Source organism: Homalodisca vitripennis, unplaced genomic scaffold (assembly GCF_021130785.1).
Source record: "Homalodisca vitripennis isolate AUS2020 unplaced genomic scaffold, UT_GWSS_2.1 ScUCBcl_3701;HRSCAF=9392, whole genome shotgun sequence".
NCBI lineage: Eukaryota > Metazoa > Arthropoda > Insecta > Hemiptera > Cicadellidae > Homalodisca > Homalodisca vitripennis.
In genome coordinates this window covers 26,007-53,861 of record NW_025779851.1, presented here as the reverse complement: position 1 = coordinate 53,861, position 27,855 = coordinate 26,007, and the positions used below count along the sequence as shown (strand labels likewise).

General features: G+C 34.6%; 1 protein-coding gene across 3 annotated transcripts; it reads right to left on the bottom strand.

Annotated features, from left to right (window-relative positions):
- Positions 1-422: 422 nt before the first annotated feature.
- LOC124372657 (chromatin target of PRMT1 protein-like) lies at positions 423-23,853 on the bottom strand. Of its 3 annotated transcripts, none has more exons than XM_046831064.1 (7): positions 23,720-23,853; positions 15,119-15,188; positions 10,876-11,050; positions 10,538-10,721; positions 9,105-9,278; positions 6,856-6,967; positions 423-771 (listed from the first exon to the last, which is right to left on the bottom strand). In XM_046831064.1, exons 2-7 carry the CDS (start codon positions 15,172-15,174, stop codon positions 615-617), a joined length of 858 nt encoding a protein of 285 aa, XP_046687020.1. In that variant the 5' UTR covers positions 15,175-15,188; positions 23,720-23,853; the 3' UTR covers positions 423-614. The 3 variants fall into 3 exon arrangements, with proteins under 3 accessions (XP_046687020.1, XP_046687021.1, XP_046687019.1); XM_046831065.1 differs by having other exon boundaries at positions 423-768; positions 23,547-23,833; XM_046831063.1 differs by having other exon boundaries at positions 23,547-23,831.
- Positions 23,854-27,855: the final 4,002 nt, after the last annotated feature.

Sequence of the window (27,855 nt, the reverse complement as noted above, 5' to 3'; positions counted from 1 at the left end):
AGATTTTACCCTAAAGTGGTAAAAAGATTTATTGCTCTATATTTTATGGTTTTGTTTTAAAGAGCATCAACCAGTCTTAAATGCTTGCCCAATTTAAATGCTGTCCTATAGAGGCCTCAATAAATACTTCCTCAAAGGGTTAAATGCTGTAACAAACTGTTGTATTGAAACGGAAACTTTTTAATTGTACACAGAGTGAGTTTGAATTTTGTTGTAGTAATTTTTTGTGTACACAAAGGTGTACATATCAGAGGTGACAACATTTAATAGCATAAAAGTATGAATATAATTAATCTGGATTTATTTAATCATTCATTCATGTATAGAAATAGCTGATTATTCTAGATAATTGTCTTGTAAACTCAGTTACATTGTCAATAGTTTTCTATTTATCCAAAGGAAACAATAAAATAGTACAAATATATAATAAAACAGATTTATTTACAGTTTATTGGAAATAAAAAATAAGATAAATCTAGTTCAAAAAATTATGATAGGTGAATTCTACATCTAAACATTTTTCAAGTGAGGGTATGAAGTATCACACTTTGAAAAAACTCAAGGTAGAAAAAATGTACAGATAAACGTATATTTACAAATTAACGGATAAGGAGTTAATCCCAGCTCTCTTGCTGAGCCATGTAGGAGTCAAGTTCTCGGTCAAGCACACCACGAGAGCCTGCCATGTATTGGTCCAGCTGAGAATCCAGTTCCTCTTTTGTTGGGACAGGAGCCCTCCCTCCTCTGCCACGTCCACCTCCACGGCCCCTGCTGAACAAATCCTTAAATAATTTCATGGTACAGATTAGTCGCATCACAAATCTAACTCGGTTAGGAGTATAAGCATGCTGTTAGGGTCAAACACAGTAGCTTCATCGTATCTACTTGAATAAATAAAGTTGATCGTGGTCATTGACTGACCCAGTTACTGACAAAATATTGTGTACTCCCAGATATGGGAGTGCCGATGGCCGAGCGGTCTAAGACGTCGGACTTTGAGTCTGAGTTAGAGATAGCGCAGGTTCGAATCCTGTCTGTGACCCTTGCACTTTTTATCAGTACCATTGACCTTGTACTGTATCGACTCTCCCCCTTATTCTGTTTGATAAGATCCTCGCACAGGCCAGTGGCCCATGAGGACGGGCAGAATAAGGCTTAAAAGGGGGGGAAAAAAAAAGATATGCTACAGATTTGGAACTTGGTACTGTGGTACAGTTCAAGGTGCACAAATGCATCTGACAGGAAACGTCATCAATTCTGTTTAGTTTCATGTAATAATTAGATATCACAAGTAACCCAGATTTTCCACATCAAATACTTAGAGAAATTACAAATTTAATTGAAAACCTAAAGACTATCAGAGAAATAGAAGGTAACATTTGTGCCTACTCATTTATACATACCAACAAATTTAAAAGTACTCAAAACGTAATTTAGGGATATTAGCATAAAAATACTATTCCCATGACAATGCTCTAAATTAAAAAAAAAAAAAAAAAAAAAAAAAAAAAAAAAAAAAAAATACTATTCAAATGGCATGAAAACTTTGAGCTAAATGACATTCTTAAACTAAAGCTAACTTAAAATTTAAATAAAAATCCATTCAAAATTTAAAATCTGAGTAAAAAATTATAAACCTTTGCTGTATTTATATATGTACATAAAACTTTACAAAAAAATATCTTTAACAATCTGAGTGTAATAGTTTTATTTGTAAGCCTCAAGACTAAACACTATACATTTTTTAAATATCGAAATGTGAAATACTTTGAGGAATGTTTTCCCACCTGGAGTGAACATTTCTTTGATTTATAAACAGCAAAATATTTGAATATTTTTAAATAAAAGTATATTTTAATATTGAAAAAACTTACATCTTAAAATGTATTCTAATGGAATACAAAGTTAAAGTACTATGACTATCATCAAGTTTTTCAATTAAAATCATATAAAATGCTATTAGAAATAAAATCTTGAAATATTTTAGCTTTGTTGTGGAGAGCATTTTTTGGTTAAAAAATGTTAGACAAAACTCAAAAGCCGAAATATTTTACTGGCAGTACAGTTGTAATCAATAGGAATTGAAAAGCTTGTACTTGGATATGATGTGCTTAAATATAAATTGAGAATAGATTGTAAAGTCTACGAATGGATATCTAGGAGCTGTACATCACTAACTGTAAACGTTGAAATTGGCACTGTACAACCGCAAGGTTCGTACGGCCAAGAGGTTAGCCTGGAAGAAGCTCTGCACCGATATTGACAGTGTGCAGGGCTGTGCAAGGCTGCAAAAGCTATTGGCAAAGAATCCCATCTCGCCGCTTGGTAGTCTCAAGGACAATCAAGGTGTTTACATTACTGAGCCGGAAGGAGTTCTGAAAGTTATGATGGGAACACACTTCCCGGACTGTATTGTTCATGAGGGTGAACAACCACCCGAAAGTGAGGGGAGACATGCGGGTCGCGCCACCCATTTGCAGAGGAGTCTGGCGCACCGTATTGTTACCTTCAGTAGGATTGAGTGGGCTATTAACTCATTCAGTCCTTACAAGGCTCCTGGGGGCGACGGGGTGAGACCGGTTTGCTTGCAGCGGGGATTGGACATTCTCCTTCCCCAGCTGTGCAGACTGTTCAGAGCCTCCGTGGCTCACAGGTACATCCCACTATCCTGGAGAATGTCCAGAGTGGTGTTCATACCGAAGCAGGGGAGGGCGGGCATGGATCGGCCGAAGTCTTTCAGGCCGATATGCCTGTCCTCCTTCCTTCTCAAAACCATGGAGAAAATGGTTGCCAGGTTTGTTTGGGAGGGAGCTCTTCTGGAGCGACCATTGCATTCTAACCAGCATGCCTACACTCCAGGAAAGTCATGCGACTCGGCCCTGCATCAATTGGTATGCAGGATTGAGAAGACGCTGGCGGCAAAAGAGGTAGCCATAGGAGTCTTTTTAGACATTGAAGGTGCCTTTGATAATACAGCCACTCAGGCGATTATCAATGCGGTCTCAAGACGTGGCGTTGATGGTCAGGTGTGTGACTGGATAGGGGCCTTGCTCACGGACAGGGTTGGTGTTACAACCCTCATGGGAGCAAGTGTTAGTGCGAAGGCGACGAGGGGCTGTCCGCAAGGCGGCGTCCTCTCTCCTCTTCTGTGGAACCTGGTTGTGGATGACCTGCTAAATTCTCTGAATAGCAGCGGTGTCTTTGCACAAGGGTACGCAGATGATATTGTGATTCTTGTGAGTGGCAAGTTCAACACAACAATCACGGAACTGACCAATGCTGCTCTGAACATGGTGGGGAACTGGTGTGATAAGGTTGGCCTCACCGTCAACCCCACCAAGGCTGCCGTGGTTGCCTTTACCAGGAGGCGACAGATGGAGGGCATTGGTCCCTTTCTATTTAAAGGCTCACCCGTTGAGCTGAAGCCTGAGGTCAAGTACCTGGGCGTGATCCTAGATAGGGTTCTAAACTGGGGACCTCATCTAGAAAGGGTCATTGCCAGGGGTAAGTGGTCTCTAATGCAATGCAGACGTGTGATAGGTGGGCCCTGGGGACTGAAGCCGAGACTCTTGTACTGGCTTTATGTTTCCGTGGTCAGACCTGCACTAATGTACGGAGCTGTCGTATGGTGGCCAAAAACGGAAGCCAAGACGGTGGTAGCACGTCTGGCGGGTATCCAAAGGATGGCCTGCCTCGCTATCACTGGGGCTTTTCCCAGTGCGCCAGGCGCGGCTCTGGACTGTTGTCTTAACCTCGCCCCCCTGCACATTGTCATTCGAGCTATGGCCAGGAGGAGTGCCTACTGTCTTCAGCAGATGGGACTCTGGTCGGGCTGCAGTGGTGGGCACTGCAGAATTAGCACTCTGATACAGGAGGATGGTTTGCACATGATCTCTGATCAGATGCCACAAAAGTTTTCCTTTGACAAACCCTTTAGGATTATTTTACCCTCAAGGGATGATTGGTCAGAGGGGAAGAAACCTCTTCCACCAGCGGTGCTCGAATGGTACACAGACGGCTCCAAAACAAAAAGCGGCACAGGCGCTGGAATTCTGGGAGTGAGACCATGTAGGGAGCTGGTGGTTCCTATGGGTCCGTATCCGACAGTCTTTCAAGCGGAGGTCGCAGCCATTATGGAATGTGCTCGTGAGAATCTTCGTCTGCGATATAGGGGCAAGACGATTAACATTTTCACGGACAGTCAGGCAGCGCTGAAGGCGCTGGATTCCTGTGCAATCAAATCCAATCTGGTTTGGGATTGCTATCAGACCGTTTCCTCCCTTGCCAGAATCAACAATGTAACTGTTTGTTGGGTTCCTGGTCATGAGGGGATTCTTGGGAACGAAAGAGCTGATGCCCTGGCCAACCAGGGCTCAGCAACAATTATGACGGGCCCTCAACCGTTCTGCGGTGTTCCAAGGTGTGAATCCTCTAGGGTTGTCTCGAAATGGATTTGCGCGGAGCATGGGAGAAGGTGGAGGTTGCATCCGGGTTTGAGAGTGAGTAGAATGGTATTACAGTCACCTTCTTCCAAGGTGGCTTCGGACCTTCTCTCATTAAACAGATCAATGTCTTCTAAGGTCATTGGTCTCATCACGGGGCATGGTCACCTGAGGAAGCATCTACACAGAGTTGGCATCCTTCAGGAGGATCCGCTCTGTGGAAGGTGTAATGAGCAGGAGGAGACTGCTGAGCACCTGCTCTTTGATTGCCCTGCAATAGCAAGAGAGCGGTATGCCATCTTTGGTAGCATGGACAGGGGTGGTGAATTTTCCCAGGAGGACCTGATAGGTTGTTTTCGGCGGTTTGTTGAACTGCTGAAGTTGTAGACTGGTAGGCCTCATGGTGTTTCCGGGGTGCGCAAAAAGCCCTTGAGGCTAAAGTGCATGGCAGTAGGCCGCCCCAAAGGAAAAAAAAAAAGGAAGGAAAAAAAAAAAAAAAATGCGATAGGCCTAGTTTACTGTGGAGGATGACTGAGTGGGTGGGGCTCTCTTAACACATTGAATAAGGAGCCCGAGTATAGGTTGGGTTAGCACACACGGAGCCCAACCTATACTCGGGCTCCGGTACTTAATTCAATACGTTTAGGTTTTCGGTAAAAAATTAGGTTTTAGTTGTTTCAGACTATTTCCTATGTTATATTTTTTATATGCATACGTCTTTTTTATGACAAGTAACAGTTGTGCAGCTGTAAAAATAGTATTTTCAACTATTGTACAACTGCTTAGTTACGTAACCGGCTGACGACGCAGTGATGCGATCATTGTTATTTATAAACAAAGTTCCAGTGTTACTGAATAAAGTGATAAATGTTGGTTTAGTGATGGTTTAGTTTATTTTGATTGTTTTCTTAGTGATAAAAGTTTTATTTTTCTTGATAATTGTGTAAAATGAGTAATCATTTAGACAAAATAATGGTGCTCATGATACGTGACATGAAGTCTGATTCTGAGCATGATTTGGAGGAGGATTGTCGTATTTTAATAAAAATAAAAGATCATCTGCGATTCAGTTTGAAAGAAACTTGGGTCAAATTTATGATTCTGGATCGTAGGGTGAGTTTCTCAACGACAATGATCCTGATCCAGATTTTGAGGTTAGGCCTAATGATCAAGACGTGAATGATGCTGAGTATGATTATGATAGGCCTTCCATTAGTACTAACATGAATACTTTCTTTCTTTTATGTTATTTTATATCAAAACACATTTATAGAACATTAGGTGGTTTAAAAAAACGTTTATACAACATTAGGTGGTTGAAAAATAAAACGTTTATACAAAGTTACAATTTTTCAAATGTTATTTTTTCCATAATTTTGTTTAATTTATAATTTTGTTCAAATAATTATTTTATATTTTCTAAAACTGCATGTTCTCCTCTTTAATTTGATATATAATGTGTTAGGTTAAAACAATGTCTTCATAATTTAAAAAAATTTTAATCACAAAAAATGGCTGGTATACTGAGTAAATTCATTGTTATAGGCTTAGGGTTCAATGTGTTAATGATATAGGTTTTTTAAAGCCCAAGTGTTATCTTCCTTGCTCGCTTTGACTTAAGAGAGGCTGGAACAGAGCTTGCTCCCCTTCTTAAAAAGAATGAGGGAGTTTCATTATCCCTGTTCATGGGATCTTGATAGAAGGCGGCTTCTATCCTCAACTTTACCCATCCTGAATATCCGTCACTCCAGAAGCAGGGCAAAAGTCCTTTAGGGATAGTTACAATGAGGGTTACATTTTGTCCTAAGTGAACAAAAGTGTTTTTTTTTTTATAGAGGTTGGAGAAAAATACTTTTATGTATCCTGCAGGACCAGTCGTTTGGCCTAGTGAATATGTCGGACTCAGATGTCGATACCGACTAAAACCCTCCTCTTTCTCTGGCCTCTGTATCCCCGTGGAAACCGCCGCTAGGCATTACTTAACGGGGAGAAGATATAGGGCAGCAGCTCTTTCTTCAGGTAGTGACTTCTTCAATTAACTTCTTCCATGTCTTTGGCTCTCTTTCTTTCAGTGGACTGCAGCTCCCTAAGAACTTCCGTGGCGAAAATACTGGTCACGTCCCAGGCAGCCTTTGATCCCAGCATTGCTTCTCCTAGGCTTTCTGGTTATAATGTCCGGTTGAGTACTATTTCCAAGTCATTACGCTTGGAATATACACATATATACTGAATTTACTATACTTATGTAACTTTCTTATCTCTTCTGTATGGACTTCTTGTATACTTTCCTCCTTTTTAAGGGTAAGGTGTTCCTTAAGTTATGTGTCTTGGCATTTTGAAGTTGTCTACGCCTTCACTTTAAACAATAGATTAACAGTGTGATACAAATAATCAAGTATCATAATTTTATTACCTGAATCCTCTTGATCTGACACCTCGGTTGTTGAAGCGACCGAATCCACCTCCCCTTCTGGTTTGGAAATCATTCTGGTTTCTGTTGAATCCACCTCCACGTGTTCGAAAACCTAATTTATCCACATAAGTTTAAGGATATTATATTTTAGGTACATTAATAGTTTTTTTAAATATTTTGTAAGGATTAAAGTGATAGATCCAACATTACGAGAACCAAAAGAAACATTCAACAGGTTATCAATACACAATCTGAGTAAGTTATGTTTACATAACTAGTAAAAAATTTCTCATTTTCATTCATTAACGTCAATTTTCATCTAAGTATAAGTACATACTTCAATGATCTTTTTTTAGTAACAATGACATAAACAAAAATGTAATTTTAATTAAAATTTTAAGTGAATTTATCCACTAGAAAGATGTTTACCTTCAATTATACCACATCATTTCATTGACAATATTTTTGGGACAGTTTTAAATCTCAAATATCAGTCTTTTAATTTAAGTTTTCAAAAAGCAGTAAAGTCTACTATAAAATTAACACATTCACATCCGCTTTTTGCTGTACTTTTTATTCACCGTAAAATTTTTCAATAACAATGGCAAAACACTGTAATCAGTTTTTTCCGTCAAACATTTAAGTATATAAGAAAGGTATGTAGTCTTCGCAATTTTACACAAAAACAATGATTTAATTATGTTTTTTCACCATGTACCATAAGGGACACCCATAAAAATTAATTTACCTTAAAAATTAAGCAATTGGCGCCCAACAGGGTACACGATAGTCTGAGTTATTTATTTAAGTGTGGGATCAAATTTAACAAACCACCAAAATAGGCAAACAATAAAAACGCAATAATGATATGTATAGAAATGTATAACACATCGGGCGCACAACACACTTCACAAGAACCCGTGTGTACTCGATGGGGTACACATTGTCGTGAACGTGTTAGGAAACACAATGTACTTGATTGCAAATTCTTATACTATTCTATAGTTTTCTTGATCTGAGAAGTGGAATTAACTCTTAATGAAGACATTAAATTAGACAAGATTTTTCAAAAGAGCCTCATTTCACAATTTTTTCTGTACCTTATATTTTAAAATCAAATAAAATGACACATTACAACATTTAAAATACAAAACTTTTCAAATTAAGAATAATTAAATGCTTGAATGTAGTTTAAAATCATTACAAACCTAAACTTGGAAGTATTCAAATATCTAATCAAAAGAAAGGTAGATGTCTCACATGGCTGTCATTTCAAAAATGCCAAACTGAAAAAGCAGTATTTGTTTAGAATGTAAATTTTTCAACACTAATGGGATCTCTAAAGGTTTGCATGTTAATATAATCGTAAAACTTATACTCCTCCAAATGTGTTTCTCATATCTTTTTCAAACGTTGATTTAAGTTATAACAATTTATCTAACTGCTGTTTTGTTCATTATCATGACCAATGTTATGTAAAATTACTATAAATCGCTTTTGATTGTTAGTCCACGCAATGCGTTTTGAGGCAATAAAATTTCCTTATTCTGACTATCCAAACTTTCTATGGCCTCCCACTAAACTTTAAAGGATATAAAAAATCTACATAAATACAAATATTTTTGTAAATGAGCGGAACATTCTAAAACTATTTTCCGTTTTCCTTTTCAATGCATATCTCTCAATTATAACAATTTCTTTTCCTGGAAGTAATATAACTTTTAATGGTATTTATTGGTTTATATTATAAAAATATCCCAGATAAAAAAATTTTGCACAAATGTGAATGGTCAATATTGAAACTTGTTATTGGCTGAGACTGGCTAATAAACTTATCCAAGCCATTTGTTCTCTGTACCAAATAAAACTTGATCTGATATAAATTACAATTAATTTGTTTATTATTATTTTCACAATGTTATTGTGTACTACTTAAGCTTTGTTTGTCTGTTACTTTGAAACCTTTTGAAATAAAAAAATATTAGCTTTCAAATCAAATTAAATCAAATTATTTATTATACACAACATTTTTACAAACTGTTACAAAAGTAACCACAACTGGTGCATTGTATAAAAGTAAAAATAAAGTAAACAATGACTTATTTTACCATACATAGTATCGTCATAGTATTTTGTGTCCTAATGTATTATGACATAAATGCTTTAACACTTTATCCAAGTAGCTACCAACAATAATATCCTTGGCTCACTAAGGGTTAAATGTTATGTTTAATTTCTTTAATAAATACCTCTTCCACGACCTCCTCTGCGAAACTCTTGGTGATTGAATATGTTTCTATTCTGGAATCTGCCTCTACCTCTCACGATAATTCCATCACCACCTCCTCTGTTGAGGCTGCGCCTTGCAGTCAGTGACTGGATACTCTGACTCCTTATTAGATTGGTTTGGCTTTGACTGCGACCTGTACATAATCACATAAGTTGTAAGAATATAGTTGGAATAATTTTGCAATAATCAGTATATGCACCTAACACACTAATTATCACTTAGCTCCAAAGTTACAAATAGTGATCTGGCTGTAACATAAAAGTATTATTTAACAACATGATTCTTTATATGGATTTACAGATGTCCCAGAGCTATTGTGATTAAACTCTTTTAAATTTTACTACATATGTGCATATTTGAACATAAATTAAGGTTTAAAAGTATATATTATTAAAAAAAAAAATATATATATATATATATATAATTAACATATTAGTAAAAATACATAAAATTCTAAATTGTCTTAACGTTTTAGCCGCTAAGCAATCCAGTCACACTAGTGCTTTCAGCATTACTCTCATATTGCTCGTGTATAATGTGTCTATGCTTCGTACAATGGCTATAAACATACACTTATGACAAATTTTCTTGTACGTAGCAAAAAGGCAAAATCTACATCAACGTTAAAAATATAATTCACTTGCACCAAAAGTGCTTATACACGGGCAAAGCTTGCGAAAAGTGTGTGAAGCAGTAGGAAACAACTAGTATTACTATTAAAAATAGAAACAAAATCTTATACTTCATTCAAATTGGCATGCAAAGTGTGTACTACGGTCGTCCGATTCATCCACCTTAGCTCTGGAATCAGAGCTAAGACATGTGTTAAAACATCTATAGAAGCTAAAAGATTAACAGTTCATGTCTGGGTGGGACGTTACAACCCTGGTATTTTTCCCCTTAGTTACACTTACTAGTTACTTACTAAGTAAGTATCAAGCAACTGTAGTGAAGAAACAACTTGTGAGATCTAATTTTATCACATGTTGTGTTTCAATCATCTCTGCGTTGGTTTCATAGTGTATTTCAATATATTTTGAACATCTATCAACATATTCAAATTTATTGTAATAATTCATATATTTTTGCTGTATAATGCTGAGTTCCCAAGTATGTATAGTGAACTATGTCTAGTCAGTGTTCAGTCCACATAAGTATTCATGTTTTCTTTTTGTTTATTACGATTAGCCTAAACGTAACTATTTCGCTTATTCTACAGGCTAGAGTAATTAATTTTAGAGACAGTGAAATTGATAGACTTATGGACTATAACAACTCAGAAAATACTGGCAGAATTTTAAATAGATTTTGTTTCAGTCCCAAATCTCCTAAATTATTTCTACTTGAAATACTCAATACAAGCTAACGTATCTAGGTACTGTAAGTACTTACTAAGATTCCCTCTGCCAGGCCGCCTGTTGCCACGGCCACCACGCAGTCTAGTGAGTGGAGATCGGCCTAGTGTCAGTCCGCGCTGTCCCACACGACCACGCAATCCTCCTCGTCCTCGTAGACTTAGACGATCCTTAATGGACAGCCTCTGCTGCCCTTGGCCCAACCGCTGCTTCATGAGCCGCTAGAAGAGACAGTAAACCTTTGTATAACACTTTAAAATGTTAAACTATTGAAATCTTTTATTTCTAAAAAATTTTAAGTTGTTTGGTGTGATAATTAAGAAGTGTAATGCAAACAATATCACAAACTTTTAAAACCAAAATAATATTCAATACCTTTCTAACTTTGAGAGCCGCAATAACTGAGGGTCGACGGTCCATCATCTGTGCTAGACGTCGGTTCTTCGCTGATGCTGCTTGGCTGGCACTGAATAATCCCTGGCGTACTGACTGCACGGTGACCTGTGACCCAGATGACTCGCCTCCACTTTGGTTACGCAGGCAGGTGAAGCTGGTGGGTGGTCACATCGTTAAATTACATCCCCATGAGTCCAGTTATTGTTAAGACCCCATTTGTGAAAAATACCAAGATTTAAGCAGACCACTTTGCATTCAGCAATTTTTAGCATTCAAAGACAACAATGACTGAAAATTACTTATTTTGCTGCATTTGTCAACATTCAAGGCATCTCATTTTCACTGTAAATACAATAATAGACTCAAAATGCAGTATGTGTTTATAGCATGGAGTAATTCATAGATTTTTATAAATCTGATCTTCAAAATAAATTTGGTTCTATTTTGTCAGATTTCCTTCAGACATTTTATAATAATGGCATGAATAAATTATTATGGCTAACCAACACATAGTCTGTCACAGTGCATCCTTTGGTATTTTATCGTGAAATGATTTCTGCCAGCAATATATAATTATAACATTGTATAAATATATATGAAGGACTACAAGCAGTGTAAAACGGAAATACGCAAGATAAGATAGATTAGAGCATTGAAGTATGGAGTTTTAAAAATAATTCCTTTAAATAAACTTTTCACATATAAGTAATGAACTTGCTTCATACTTTTTGATGTCTTGTGGCAATTGTTCTTCATACACATTCAGTAAAAAATCATTTATAAAACATACATTCCTTACAGTATGTTTTAACAAAACAATATATTTATTATAAATAAGTCTTGTAACTTTTTAATTCTGTATTTTTCCAACCTTCACTCTGAAGTGGATTTGACAATATTGAAACTTCTTAGTGCCCTTTTCTTAGCATCATATTTTGTTACTCCATTATCTTTCGTACCTTAATGTGTCTATTTTTTGCACCCCAAATACGACAATATGAGCCATTTTTAATAGAAACCATATTCACGTATAAATAGAAATGCATTTGTGAGCATCTGGTTGATATAGTAGTGAATACAAAGTATTGCAGATACTAATCATCTACAGATGATAAAATTCCTTGATAAAACATGATTAATGCATTTCATATTCAGCCTTCTGACTGTCAGTGCAGGTTATAGTCCAACTTCGTGGTCTGCATTGCTGGACAAGCTTGGTGTTATGGGATCATAATGAACAATTCTGACACACTTAGTGTACATTAAACTTGTGCCATAAATATGAAATGTTTATTTTGAGATTAAACCATTATGTTTATCTCTGATCTCGTGTTAAACCAGTAACCAATATTTTGGCATTAATTTGTAAGATGTCTTTTATTTGTGTTAATATTAATCATGAATGAGATGTCAATCAGAAAATATGCTGTATATAACCAGACTTGCTATTACAAAGCACATATAAGTTTTGTACTGGGTTTTGGAAGCTTGCTAATAACATTACTTATTCAAACAAACAAATTCATTAGCATATATTTCTTTTCACAGCATATGATTCTTTAAGTTTTCTAATTGTATACGTTCAAATTAAAATAGCCATGATTATATCACCTCATTCCAAAGTAACCACTATATGTAATTATATCACCTCATTCCAAAATAAACTAGTTGTGATTATATCACCTCGTTTCAAAATAAACATGTTTGACATTGTATCATCATGAGTACTAAATTCTAGTATTTCAACTTTTATGATTGCTTTGAATTAAATTATGCTTTGCATTATGCTTTACATTGTGAGTCAGAAAATACTTAAACTGGTTGCCTTATTTTCTTATTATTTAATTTCTTTTAGAATTAACTACCAGAAAACCAGTTTATGAAGCTTCATAGTAGGATCTATCAATTGACAACTTGTACATCACTTTCGAACTTTGTGGTCATTTTTTTCTAGCCTTTACAGCAGTAGAATTACTTGCACTATATAGATAAGAAACAGGGATTGAAAAATTGCATTCATGTGACTTATAAAACAATGAACGAGTTTATATAAACAAAATTAATAATATTACGAAACTAGAAGTCATTTGGACAAATTTGGTTATTGAAAAATGCCACCAATCTATTGTCTAAACTACAAGTACAAAAGAAACAGACAACAAAAAACTAAAAGATTGTGGAAATTTAAATAAACCTAAAAGAGACATAAAATTGAGCAATCCTACAATGGTTAAGGTTACATTTTTAGAACAATAACACAAGTGCTCAAATTTTTACAGGTTTGATAAGATATCTTTAGAAAACTGAGAAAGAAAATCCTGGGAGAAAGAAAATTTAGTAGTAGAGAATAAAAGATTTACTTTTGGTGAAAAAAGTGATTAAAGTCACCTAAGAAAGAAGAGAGAAAGCAACAAGTGGTGTTTATTCTGAAAAGAAAATGCAATGTGTAACTATAGTTCTCCAACCCAGAATTCTTACTACGCTTTTATTAAATTGATCATAGATTAATAAATAGGACAAACACGATTTCTAAAATACAAACAAGATTTTTAACTGTCAAAGTATAAAAATTAGCCAATTCATTTTAAAAACACAACAATGATTTAATTTACTGATTCTTCTAATTTTTTGTATAAAAACGTCTTTCCAAAATCAGTCATAATCTTCATTTTAACATTCAGCACTTTTTTATTATCTCCTTTAGTCAACTCAAATGGAATCATTTGTTTAAAACCATTATGATCAATTTAAAATATATTTATTATTAATATTGTGTAGTATACTGTACTATCATATGTGTATTAATCCATTTAAAATTCACTCTAAAAAGAGGAACTGACCATAAAAAACATAGCTGCTTATTAAACCTTATGATGACAACAACTAAGGCCAAAGACAATTATAGTAGGCATATATTACATCCTTTTCATCATGTCCTTAGTGCATGAACATTTTGAGATTATGAAGTTGCAGGCATGTCCGTTTCAAGCAATGAATTAAATTTAGCTTTCTGATCAAAATTGCATCTGCTGTTGCTTATTACTGTCTTAAAACCAATCTCTTTTTCAGATCAATGGTTAATAATTGCCTGAGCTTACATTTTAACACTTGTCATCTTTACAGCTTACTTTTAGTAGACTATTTTATAAATGGAGACACTTGCCAATATGAGGTCTTTTTATTTAGTTCTACGTATTTAGCTCCATTCCTCAGTTAGGAGCTCGACTCTCCATAGTTATGCTGTCAAAGAATGGCTATGTGATAGTATATTTATTTCATAGCTTGTAGCTCTAAACATTATATCTATCTTATAGCATGTGTAAGAACTCTGTCACTTCAAACCTATTAGTTGCTTAACTTCCGAATTCTCATCTCTGGTAATAATACTTATGTGCTGAACGTGAGATCAGCTTTCATAGCTTGGAGCTCTAAACAAGAGTTGAACATTATTTTATATCTTGGTTAGCATGTGAATATATAGCTCTGTCAGTTCAACACAAATATAATTGCTGAAGTCCTAAATTCTACTTTTAATAATAATGGACATGTGCTGAACGTGATATTTTCCATTGCTTGTTACACCAAACAAGAACATTATTTAATATCTTGGTTAGCATGCAAGTAAAACCTCTCTTTTATTATATTCTCGTTATGAATGGTTATTTACTTTAAGTGGTTTATGAAAAGTCACCTGTTGTTGGTTTGTGCACTTTTATTTCTGTGCTAATCAACAAGAATTGTTGCTTAATTCTCCATTTCTCATCTTTGATAATAATGCTTTTGTGCTGTACGTGAGATCATTTTGAAGCAACAAACAAGGACGTTATTCACATCCTTCTGGTGAGAATGTAGCTTTTATTCAAGCTAACTAAAGTTGAACATGATTATAGTCTCTCAACTCCCAATGTCTCATTCTGCCAGTGAATGGACGAGTGCTGGACACGAGATCATTTTCATTTTAATTTGATTGTGGTTGTTCGACTCCCTACATCTCATCTGTGTCAGAGCGTGCATGTGTGCCGGAAGTGGGAACCCATGGCACCAAAAGAGAATATCTACATCACGATCAGTTTTTGAATTGAGTTGGCCACACTGACAGCAGTGCTTTGTCCGCACCATGTGTAGTGTTCACAACAGCCCACCATTTGTAAATCCAAGATTTAAAAACTGGTATGTTATTATTGGACTCATATAGAATGGGGAGGGAGAGGGGGTTCCTCACCGTTCATGAAGTGACATCCGTGTTGTCCCTTTCAACAAAATCTTCTTCAGCGACATGGTCTTCGTTCTTCCTAAAATTACAAACAAAACAAGGCCATTAGTTTTTTCAAAAATAAGAAAGTAAGAATTCTCTGTGCATCTAATTCTAAAAAAGAGCTTTGAATCTGTTCTAGTAACATATTAAAAACGGTGGTGGTAGAATGTGAAAGTGTGCAACTGCATGCTCATTTTGCCATACTGACTAAGTGACGTCTTTAATAATATGTGCCATCTTAGAACTAATAACCATTAGAATGTCTTTATCAATTTAAGTGATATGGGAAAGCATATTCAGATCCTTAGCTATGAACTATGGCCATGTAATTTGGCATATCTATTGATAAATGATTACACCGAACAGTAGAATTGTGTCAGTCATGTGAATTCATTATATTGTTGAGATGTTAAGTAATAACTCATATTATCTTTGCTGTTTCCTGGTAGATTGTGTACTGGATAATAACAAAATAGTCATCACGGAAGTAAAAATAGTGTTTACTATGTTAAGAGTCTACTGTGACACAAGTAGAACTTTTATTTGGTCATTATTTTAACTTTATCAAAGTTCTTGATTTAACTTATTTTTTATCCTTTTTTTACTACTGATAGTTTATACTAATTTAATACTACAGAACTTCTTTCCTACTAGCTTATTGAAATGTTTAACATAGTTTTTATTATTATTATACACTACAAATCTTACTGAAATAGTATTAATTCTACAGTCATTGAATTGAGAAATGTTTGAATCACGTGATTTAAGAAATAGTTATTGAAGTACTCAAATCCTATTTGAGGTCTAATGATTATTTTGTGTGCTGATTTTTGTAATTGTCTAAAGTGTCTAATTATCACTAGAATACCACCAGCTGCACTAACACTCAGTTACTTTTCCTTGCACTTTGCGGCAGGCACACTAGGTGTTAACTACGTGTAATGTAGCAGACAACCTAGTGTGCCATACACTGTTATGTGGATTCAGAACCACTTAGTATAGAGCTGCAGCAAAGAGGTTAACAAATATATTGCTACGATATTTATTTACTGAATGACATATGTTAAATGAAGCCGACCAAGTAGCACAGTGCTAATATTGCAATTTGTAGCCATTGTTGGAGGGTATAATTGGAATGTCAATATTCAGGTGAAAAAGTAAAAGGAATTTTAGAGGTAAGAGTAGGGCTACCAACAGCATATAAGGATAATTTTAGTTATTTGGTTTTTCCTCTGTGCTCACAGTCTTCTTTGCCAATAGGCGTCGTATTTGCACATCTGGTTATTTACATATTTTTTCATCTTTCGTGATGGATCAGATTTTACTGCATAGTAGATTTTAAAATAAAGACGTTCTTTGTGTTCTGTCGTCATCATCAACCATTTTATATTCAAGTTTCCTTGATTTTTCACTTTTCCTACATATCACATTGGATTAACTGAGCACTCATGTAATCTAAGCTGAATTTAGGTACTATCTCAAGAATGTTTTTCTTTTTTGCCAGAAGTGTGGGGTGGCACCAACCACTTAAACCCCCCACTGATGGCCAGAGGCATTTCAGATTGGTGCTATCCCAACGTAATTTTAGTTATTATTTAGGCTTTCCTCCCTTTAATATAAATTGTACTACTCTTCTTTACCTTTATTTTTTATTTTAAGTTAAAGTTTTGACATACAGTGCAAAGTAGCTATAGTAAACAGTGACCTAAATCATTGATAGGTAACTGTTTTCTTTAGCCAATCCCTAATATTTGTTGTTTTTTCAAAAGTAAAATGATTTTAGATTAAATTAAAAAACGACAGATAACAATTAAATTTCAGAAAGATATTGATTTCGTGAAATGCACTAGTAATTGAAGGGGTTTACATTAAAACATCCAGCTATCAGCGTAGTGCTGCCATATGCTGATTAACAAAAACAATGCTTCAAAGTAGTACAGATCAGAAAAGTATAAATTTATAAAAGGCTGTTCACTAATATTCACTAAATATTATAAACTCACCTATATTAAACCCATCTAAAATAACGAAACAACAATGTATCCCAAGTTAGATGATATTGGCCACCACATATGTTGACACAAAGAAAGAAATGTAAAATTCCATGGTGTCAAGCTCAAAACTACACAATATAAGAACGTCATTCTAACAAAATAAAAAAAAATTGATAGAGGAACTACTACACTGTCGGAAGATATACAACAAGAAGTTCTAAAAGCTTACTATCACACAAACACAGCAAAACTCGAATTCCAAATGGCTGATGGTGACGTTAAAACACAAAGAACATCTTTATTTAAAATGAACAAAGCAGTAAAATTTGATCAGTTACAAAACAGGAAAAAATAATTGAATAACCAGATGTGCGAATATAATGCATATTGGCAAACAAGGCGGAGCGCACAGAGGAAAAAAAATTATGATCACACTTCACCATATAGGTAGAGACTATTGCAAAAATGAAAAAAGGTTTTGCATTATCTTCATATGCAGTGGTACCTACTGACCTTTAAAATGTTTGTACTTTTCCTGTGTGAATATTGGTATCCCGATTAACCCTTCCACCAATGGCTATCTATCCTAGCTTATCACCTCCCACCCAGAAACCCTGACTCCCCTCGGTCCCTAGAATGATGGGACAATTTCGGATATAACTTAAAATTTCAAAAATATTATCAATTATTGTACAATTATGCATTGTGACCACCTAAAAATTCTTTCTGGAAATGGAAACATACTATTTAAAGAAAATAATAAAAATGGTTTTAGATCATTAAAGCTAATTGTGGCTAATGTAAATATTTTACATGTTTGTTTGAGCGACTTGTAAAATTTATAAGAGTAAATGTTCTATATCAATTTTTAAGATTTATCAAAACCTCCTTTGTTGCATTTTATTTTACTTTGCATCTTTATGTTTGTTTAAAACTTCTGGTCAAGTCTGTAGGCGGACTTAGTACATTTAAATTATTACTATTAGTATTATTTATTTAATTTCTCAGCAGAATGATACGTAACTTGCTTAAGAGTCTTGTTTACAGGTATTTTTATTTGTTTATTGTCTGTTTGCTAAAGAAAGAACAATATATGTAAAAAAGTGAAAGTAAAGGATAAATATAATAATGTTTTACATAAACAATAAACAGCAATAAGTAAATTTTTTAGGAGAATATAAAAATGGTGATGAATACGAGATTAAATGTTTTAGGTAAGCAGTCAGAGAAGTTGAAAAGTGGAATACTGACAGATTCTATAGGAGACCATCTTTGTGATCTGAGGGGAAGTGCACCTGTCTGTCTGGAGATATTTCTTACCTCCATTTCACAAGCGGTAACTCCACTGTAATTATTTACTTTAAGCACAAAAATTTCAACTTTAAATAAGAAAATAAATGTATAGTACAATATATATAAAAGATAGGAAAGCCTAAATAATAACAGAAATTATAACAGAATCGGCCATGGCCATCAATGTTTGAACTTTTGGGGGTACTTTGAGATTATACCGACCACACCAGTATGAGGAACACAAAAATATAAATTAATCTAAACAAACATTATAGAATCAAAAAACAACTCTTTAATTACCAAATTACAAACTTACAACGATTACCAATTGTGAAGTGAAGTGGATTTCCGCCTTCAGCCGCAACTGCCGACCGCCACATGTATTCAAGGTATGAGTCAAGATGGTGTCGTCAGTAAAACAAGGAAGTACAACAAAGAGACGTAGTCGACAGACACTGCGACACGAAAGTACAACAATGCGGCGCACCAGCTGAACGGGCGGCGAGACTCTGCAGTCACATTATCCACATTATCTACTAGACCGCTCGACTTTGACCTCTGTCTGAGGATGGGGAGGGGTTTGCGATAAGACAATTTCTGTTTTATATTGACGAAATATTTTTCTACGCTAATATAGTAATCAGTAGAAGCAAAATGTCAAATAACGATTCATGTCTGGGTGTGATCAGTATAATCCCAAAGCACCCTTTTGGGTTCTATCTCAAATAGTCCAACAATCTAAGGGACTGAGGAGAATCGGGGTTCCGGGTAAAGGGGGATATCAAGCTAAACTCGAGCTCAGATAACATGAGAAAGACTAACAGAAATGCCCCTGGTGAACAAAGAAAAACATCATCGATTAGCACCTAAATTCCTAAAATTTTTTACCTAATTACCTAAATTAGTGTAGTGACTTACGTAAATAATTGCCATTAATTGTTATGTTATTGTTATTTTTTGTAATTTGTTATTCTTGTCTAAGAATTATTTTTTGGTACGATTATTATATAATATCAAATCCTTCAATAATAACAGCTACTCCTTAACCTTTCCAGCGTTATTGACGCGGATCCGCGGAGGGCCACTACAAGCTCAAAACGTCATTGCCGTGGATCCGCGTTTTTGCATTCTTCTTTATTTTCTTACTGCTATGTTAGTTGAATATTTTGCTGCTAGATGGTTCTAGTAGTCATGCGACATACAGACGGGTTGCCCCGCCTCGAATTCTGTTACAATGGGGGTGGCAGTTGCTTCTAATTGGCCAAACACTGTCTAGCGGCGTGGCCCCGTGCCTTTCACAAAGTCATTGACGGGAGCTCCCGTCAAGGCATCTAGCCAGTTAGTTAGTGGGAAGCGTCCGGTACACGCATATGTATTTTGGTTATCGCTAATTTTCTGTTGTGTCCTATTCTTTTTAAAGTAAATTATTCGTATTATATACAGCAGTTTCCAGTATTTATTTAGTGTTTTTTTACCATTATTCGTGTGAATGGCAAATCCAGACGATTCGGTATTTGAAGATTCGGTAATTTTGAGCAATTACTTGGTCAACCCCAAACTTTTTTATATTTTATTACGGTCATAAGGATGTTATTAGAAAGCAAGAAACATAATTCAAGCCCCACAAGGCTGTCCTACAAGTTGCCGAGCGATAAGAAGGTTCAAAGTCCACGCGATAACAGTGGCTTGCGGGAGACGCGCGGAATGCCAGTTGTGACAGCCCGCCACCAAATAAACACTCTTTGTCTACTTTTGTATTTTTATAATTTTATTGGTTTGTAATATAGTATATGTTTATCTATAAAACTGTGTTTCATTCCCATACTTACTGAATAAATAAAAAAATATTGGTGACAACTACACTGCTATTCTACGATATTCTCAAAAGTTAAAAATTAGCCTAGGAAATCCAATAAGGGCTAAACAAATTTTATTCACCGTTAAATAACTCTATTTTGACATACAGAAAGGAAAAAAAATGTAACTTTACACATTGGAAATTTAAAAAAATTCTAACTTTATCAAAGATCAGGTCTAATTTTTCATGACGCTTAAAGGGTTAATTAGGCCTATTACATGTTTACTATAAAGTACCTATGTCATATTATATATTTTTTTATTCAGCATTGTTCAAGAAACATTTTTCACATAATATAATTAAAACAAAAAACCCTTACTCTACGTCTTCATGAAAAAAAATTTTTTAGAAAAAAGAAAAGTTAGTTCAAAGTTTTTGATTTGTAAAATTGTTGTTGTTAGTGATATGCAAAATCCAAAATATAAAAAAGAAAGAGCATTTAATTCTGAGTAAAAATAAAACAATACGTAGTTTGTAAGGTATTTATTTTTACTTGTGGTAAACGATACAAAAATCATACACTGACATTCGAAAGTGCTACTTACCAACAAAAGTAAGAACTTCAAAGCTCACTTTGATTTGTACAATCTTGTAACTATTAGTTCATATTAGTTTTCTATTTTTTTATTTTTTTATTATATATTATTTTTTTTAATTATGTTCTGATTGAATGTCTAAATCGGAATCCTCATTGTTGCTTATTTCATGTACAACTAGTTCTCGAATGTCACTTGAACGATCGCGGAAATTACAATACATTACGTAAACACGCACAAAAAACTTACTATTATTGTGTCATATACACAACCATCATTAAAACGAACTCAAACAAACAATAATCCAGATAGAACACCATGCAGCTGAAGAAATAACGGTATCAATTTACAATAACGTGACCATGGAAAGGTATGTTCATTTTTTTCCCCTGAAAACTACAATTTTTCCTGAAAACAATAGTGAAGAAAAAATTCGTCTGCAACGAAAATCAAAGGAGTTACGATTTTTTGAAAACTCTGTTTTTGACAGTATCTCTGGCAATTTTACTGAAATGATGCTGACAAGTACGTTAATTCTGTCAACGATGCCTGCCCGCTGCGCAGCTGCGCACTGCTTGCTCTTTTAGAAAAAAAAATTAACTCGAGCTTGCAAAAGTCGATTCCCAGATCACGTGATGCCCCTGATCCTTAACCCTTCAAGTGTTGTTCGACAAAATTTTGTCGGTTATTTTCCATTTTTAACGCAATAATGCCCGAAAGGCATCAATATAATACAATAATATACTTTCCCCCCAGTTTATATGCACCTGTGATAATAATACTTGGCTATAAATGCCCAACCCATGAAAAAAAGTCCATTTTTCATGGTCACGGTATTGTAAATAAATACCGAAATAACAATAGCCGAATGAAACAGTTGACATTGCTGCGCGCGCAACTAGCACGGTACACGGGAGAATGTAAACAAACAGTTCCGAGATTATAAAACGTATGGTCGTGTAACGAAATGATAAAATTATTTATTAGTGTATTATTTACATAAATTGAACCTTCCTCTTTTGATTAGTATCAATACCGATACTCTTTGATCGTGTTTTAAGTACGTAACATTGAGAAATAAAAGACATATTAAAAAGCCCGATATCGGGCGCTGCCATCTAGGATGCAACGATATCGCGCGTTTGCCAGTTCCAGGGTTAAATACAATATATTGTTTATGAACTATTGTAATAAATATAGATCACGTTCAGACGATCTTAAGTTTTCCATTTCGATCAGCTCATATTATGACATGCGAATTGTACCATAAAATGCGATACTAGTTACTATTATAATAACAGCTGAGGAAAACAACCAATCAGAAGCGCTAAAAAGCAGAGAGTAAACTCATATGAATGATTTTTCAACTTCGACATACAACTGCAATCTTTAGGATATTTAAAAAACTTCTGAAAACTCTGAACGTAGACTGTTGTTAAACACTCTTAGTTGACAAGTGAAGACGATCGCCCAATCTATCAGACACTAATAGAACTATTTGGAGGGAACTTAAAAGCAAACCGCTTTTGTGATCTGAGCTCGTCAGTGATCCGCAATGGGTTAATATGTTAAAACCTTTCCATTTTTCTGAATCAACAAAAAATACGAAGTGGATCTTGTGAACTAGTGAACCAAAATTAATTCGGCGAACAATACCCTTTTTGGAAATGCAATGTTAGACCGTGCTAAAAGAAAATGGCGTTTCGTGTCGGTACGAGGTTTGAACACAGTAGGTTACCTTTAGTAACAGCATTGCGTTTTATGTATTGCTGGTGCGAGGAACTAATAAATTCAGTAAAGTGGTGTAGCCGACAGTAGGGAATGTCTATTCATAGCGGACTGGAACAATTACATGAGAGAGGTATATGTTGAATCTGTTAAAAAAAGAGAATGTTGGGAAAATTGGTGATACCAATAAAATAGTTGAAATAGACAAGAGCTTGTTTAAAAGACATAAGAACAATGTTGGTCGTGTTCTGCCTGAACAATGGGTGTTTGGCGGACTTTGCAGGGAAACTAGTGCTAGATTTTTGGTTAAGGTACCGAACCGTTGTGCAGCCACACTTATGGCTGCTAGTCAGGAGCATACTGAACCAGGTAGTACGATTATGTCTGACTGCTGGAAAGGATACAAAACCGGTGAACTGGAAAGTGCTGGATTTGAACATTTATTGGTCAACCATCACAGCTACAACTTCGTAGATCCTGAAACTGAGGCCAACATACAGCGTGTAGAAAAAATGTAGGGTGGTGCGAAGTGGCGCAATAAAGTCCAAAGGGGAACTATCTGAATACCTACTTGGCAGAATACATGTGGCGGTCGGCAGTAGCAGAGACCGGAGGCGATAAGTTTGAAGCATTGCTAGCGGACATCTTGGCCATCTGGGATGACGCCAATACACAGTAACCATTCTTCTCTCTGTTCATTGTTGTAAATATATTCATACTTTTGCTAGGCTACTCATGTTTTTTTTAAGAGGGCATTTTAGATTTTTATAAGAAGATAAGTCGAAAATGTTTTAAAAGTGAACAGGACAATAATAGGCTTAGAGCCTATTTAGAATGAGGAAAGCCCCAAAATGTAAGGTGACTCAATGGCTAATTCTTGCATAACAATTAAGAATAAGTAGGTTTAAATAACCTTGCTTTCAAACTGTCTTAAAAGTTAGGTATCCAATTTTAAGATATTTATCATTAATCCTATCTAGTCTTACCTAAAATTAAGTTGATAGATAAAGTTTGTTCTCTTGTTCGTTCAAACAACTTAACTAAATAATGTGTATACAGAAAACTGAATTAACTTTCAAGACTTATAAACATGTAAAACGAAAAAATCTGCATACTAACACAACTCTGACGTACAAACTACACAAATTCACTAAATTACCTCTCTAAATAACACAACGAACACAATGCCAATGGCGAAATCGCAAGAACAAGAATAGTTTAGTTAGAAAAATATCATGTTGCAAAAATGATGAAAAAGACTAAGGAGAATGCGAGGACGGCCATTATATTGAGAGCTGATTGGGAACACGATGCGACATAGAGAATGGAAAACAAAATACTGTATTAGCAAGTAAGCTATTAAACATCTCCCATCGATCAAAGAGAATTTCATTTCTTTCTAAAGTTGTAACAGAGAACGGAAACTATATCAGTTGTATTTTATGTTAAAAGTTCTCCTAATTTGGCACAAAGTTTTATCTTTTATATATATACAAAACTGAAGTTCATTACTCAACCCAAATGTGCCATGGGGATACCCAAGAGAATATTCTCATGATAAAAACTTTATTCAATAAAGGGTATTGATAATGAAAACGAATTTAATATAGTGATGACCCTTGATCACCCCCTCATTTCAATCAATTGTAACTTGAGGAGGGCAAAGTCCACAAATAAAACAGTTTATCAAATTATATATATATATATATATATATATATATATATATATATATATATATATATATATATATATATATATATATATATATATATATATATATTAATCTTCAATAAGAATTCTTCAATTATTGTAATAAACATTTTCTATATTTCGGCTTAAGCCGTCTTCAGGAAATTACAAAAATTATATAAATTATATATATATATATATAAAACAAGAATATCTCCTGAACCACTTCAACTAATCATAAGCAAGCTCATAAAACCTACTTGGAATTCCTTTCTTCCTCGAGGCTATTCCATGCCAATCCTTGAGGTATAAACATCACTACGTAGCTAACCTAACCAACACTTGAATTTTTCCGATAGTATGTTATACTAGTTTGTATTTGATAACATAATCCGAATAATGCGAGTTTCTTGGGAGGTCAACCACACTTCCACTGTATAAACATGACACTTAAGATTTGCAATAAGACGAACAATGTATTTATGCAACACAAATACTCTTTTCAACAGACCACAAGACACTGAGCCCCAAACACCCACATAAGACTCATACAAGACTCTATCAGTGTGATATTAGTTTTTAAATTGTGCATATTGTAAAATAATGATGAATTAGTTAAATTACAGACCGAATTAATATGAGCAATGATTTTCCAGTAAATACTAGGACAATATGATCTGAATATATTGTTTTTATTTCTCCTTGGTTAATTAAATTCGGCAAATTGTTTACACACAAATTATACAGAATAGGTCTAATCACTGACCACTGAGGCACTCCATAGGAGATTGGCAGCCAGTCTGAGCGTATTTTCATAGCCTCCACACGCAGTTCTCGCTGCGAGAGATAGGAACTCAGCCGTCTCATAGCTCCGTCTCTGAGCTCCGGACCCCCAAAATTCCATGTAATCCTGAGTGGATGACACAGTCAAAGGCTTTGGAGGTGTCCACAAACAAACAACCCTCTCATGCCTGTCTAGATAGGCGATTGTTACTAGACTTATGTTACTAGTTCAGCGACTGCATGTGTGTTAGATTTCCTTCTTAAAATCCGAATTGTTCATTAGAAATGATGTTGTCTTAAATTATATAAGACATGAAACGATTTAAAAATATTATTTCAAATAATTTACTAAATTAATAAACTGTATGTATATTAATTAACCTCTAAAATAGAGGGTACTTGGAAAAAGAACATAAACAATGAAATATGCCCGAGCATCTGTCATGTAATATATGAAATTCGATAGGAGACTCAGTCTCCGCTCTAAATCGTAAAAGACTGCTTTAACATAATATTATACTTTACCTACCAAAGGAAATTCACCTTAAATGAAATAACATAAACAGCGAAGTGTCTTCTGGCATACCTAAAAATGAAATGACATAAAATTGATGAAACCACCGGCTCTGGACTATCTCGCTGATTCAGGATGGATTTTTAACTTTCCTGATACAAAAGAAATCAAACCTGCAGATTTCTACGGATCATTCACTTTAAATCATGTTAATTTGTTAGTAACATTTAAAAAATATTAATCAACTTCTCTCACAAATTTCAAATACATTTTACACATTTATTCAAATTATTGAAGAAACCACTCTGCAAAATTAAGGATTCCTACTTTAAAGTTTGTTTTTGACGATGGGAGGTTTGAAAATATAATAGGACCACGGACATTTGATATCATTATATGGTACAAAATGTATAACACTACGTTTCAAGGATTGAATTCAATCCTTTTCTTCAGAGGAGAAGAAAATAGGTACATACACATGTCATAAAAGGCAGCAACTTTCGGCAATGAACTGCCACTAAAAAAGAAAAGAAATTAAATATATCCGTGAACTGCTTGGAATCCAATAACAGGAGAAAATGAACACAGGCGTTGTCACTGCACAGAATGCAAGACATGACCATAAGTTACGAGCACGAGAAGTCCAGTGCACAAACACACGTCACGCCAGCAAAGACGAATCTGGGAGACTAACAATAAATCAATGTCGGTATTTCCTGCGGTATCGTGGCGTGCCATCTGAAACAATGAGAGGGAGAGAGGAAGGCGACGGTAACATATATAGATAGTGGGAGGGTAAAGTCAGCCACATCCGGCCTTTCAGTGTTAGACCACAATGGTATAGATGTGTACGATTTTTGTTCGATGAAGTTTGTTTAGTTGTTAAAATCTTTTTAGGTTCTTTAGTTATTTTCAAATTGATACCCAAAGTGGCTTAACCTCAACCGAAGGTTGATTTAGCACTTGATCTGCGAATTTTATATATAAAACCTTAACATGTTTGCGTTTAAAGAAATTCACCCCATATCTTATATAAACTCCTTTGTCGTCCTCGACTTTCCAAATTTACTGAATTGTACCAACTCGAACGCATTACACAAATTATCGAGACGATTCTATTGCTAGAAAGGAAAATCCCTCACTCTAATCTCCTTCTAGAATACGTAATTGATGGACCCTCTGATTGGTCCAGTACCCACCCTTTGAGGTAAGGTTTTCTACTATTGAATTGTTGATGAATCAAGCAAAATACAAGATTGAGACGTAATCAATCCTAAATCAATGTTTCGGAAGGCGTTGCGGTCTACGGTTAACTGCCTTTCGTTTAAACATTGTTTTCTGCAACCCTTAGTGTAGGAATTAAATAACATGTTTTGAACTTTTCGTAAATTTCTAACTTACGACTATAGAACTTTGTTCAAGGTTCTAATATTTTATTCCTTTGCCCATTTTTATTTTAGAGTTCGGACAATTATTTAAATTTAAATTATCAATACAGCAAATGCTACATTTTAAAGGAAGTTAACTATTATTTGTAAGATTTGATATTGAGAAAGAAATTGAAATTTTATTAAACATAAAATGTAATATTGCAAATATTACACACTTCCTACAGGATATTTCAAGAGAAAACAATCTAGATGTCTTTGTTGCAATTATAGAGTGTAAAAAGAAAATAAATAATTAAATATAAAGTACTGCATACCTGTGCACTTTTATTACATGTGTTTTATTTATAGTTGGATTATACTAAACTTGGATTTATCAACTTATATAAGATTATACTAAGAAAATTACACTGTAAAAAACAAATCGTCTCAGTTTTTTGTTTCGGATATATATATATATATATATATATATATATATATATATATATATATATATATATATATATATATATATATAATACAAACAGTATAGTTATGCTCATCAATAGTGCAATTCCAAAGAACCAATACACTTATAAATGCATTTATAGAGACAAAATAAAACTAATCACGCCAACCGATGAAATTACATGACTTGGTCATTAGTTAGGTATATAACTGAATAAAAGGGAAGCATTCATATAATTAATTAAAAAAAGAACAGGATTATTTAACTGTTTTTAAAAATATGCATTTTTCAAAATGACCTTGCTGAAATTAAAACTACTACCGGTATAGAAGATTTTGGACACTCAATTACAAATGCTACTAATTTACGGTACTGAGCTTTAAACCAAACGTCCACATATCCATATTTGTGTAGATTTAGAACCTACCCATAACAATAAAGATATCTTTAAAGTTGAATTATTGTTGAATGC

Bases quoted from the DNA above. Each gene is read 5' to 3' on its own strand.
- LOC124372657 (XM_046831064.1), bottom strand. From the start codon at position 15,174: ATGTCGCTGAAGAAGATTTTGTTGAAAGGGACAACACGGATGTCACTT. The intron at 10,722-10,875 runs GTATTGAATATT...TGTCTCTTCTAG, and splicing joins CGGCTCTCAAAGTTAGAAAG to CGGCTCATGAAGCAGCGGTT. The intron at 772-6,855 runs GTAATAAAATTA...GGATTTGTTCAG, and splicing joins GTCAGATCAAGAGGATTCAG to CAGGGGCCGTGGAGGTGGAC.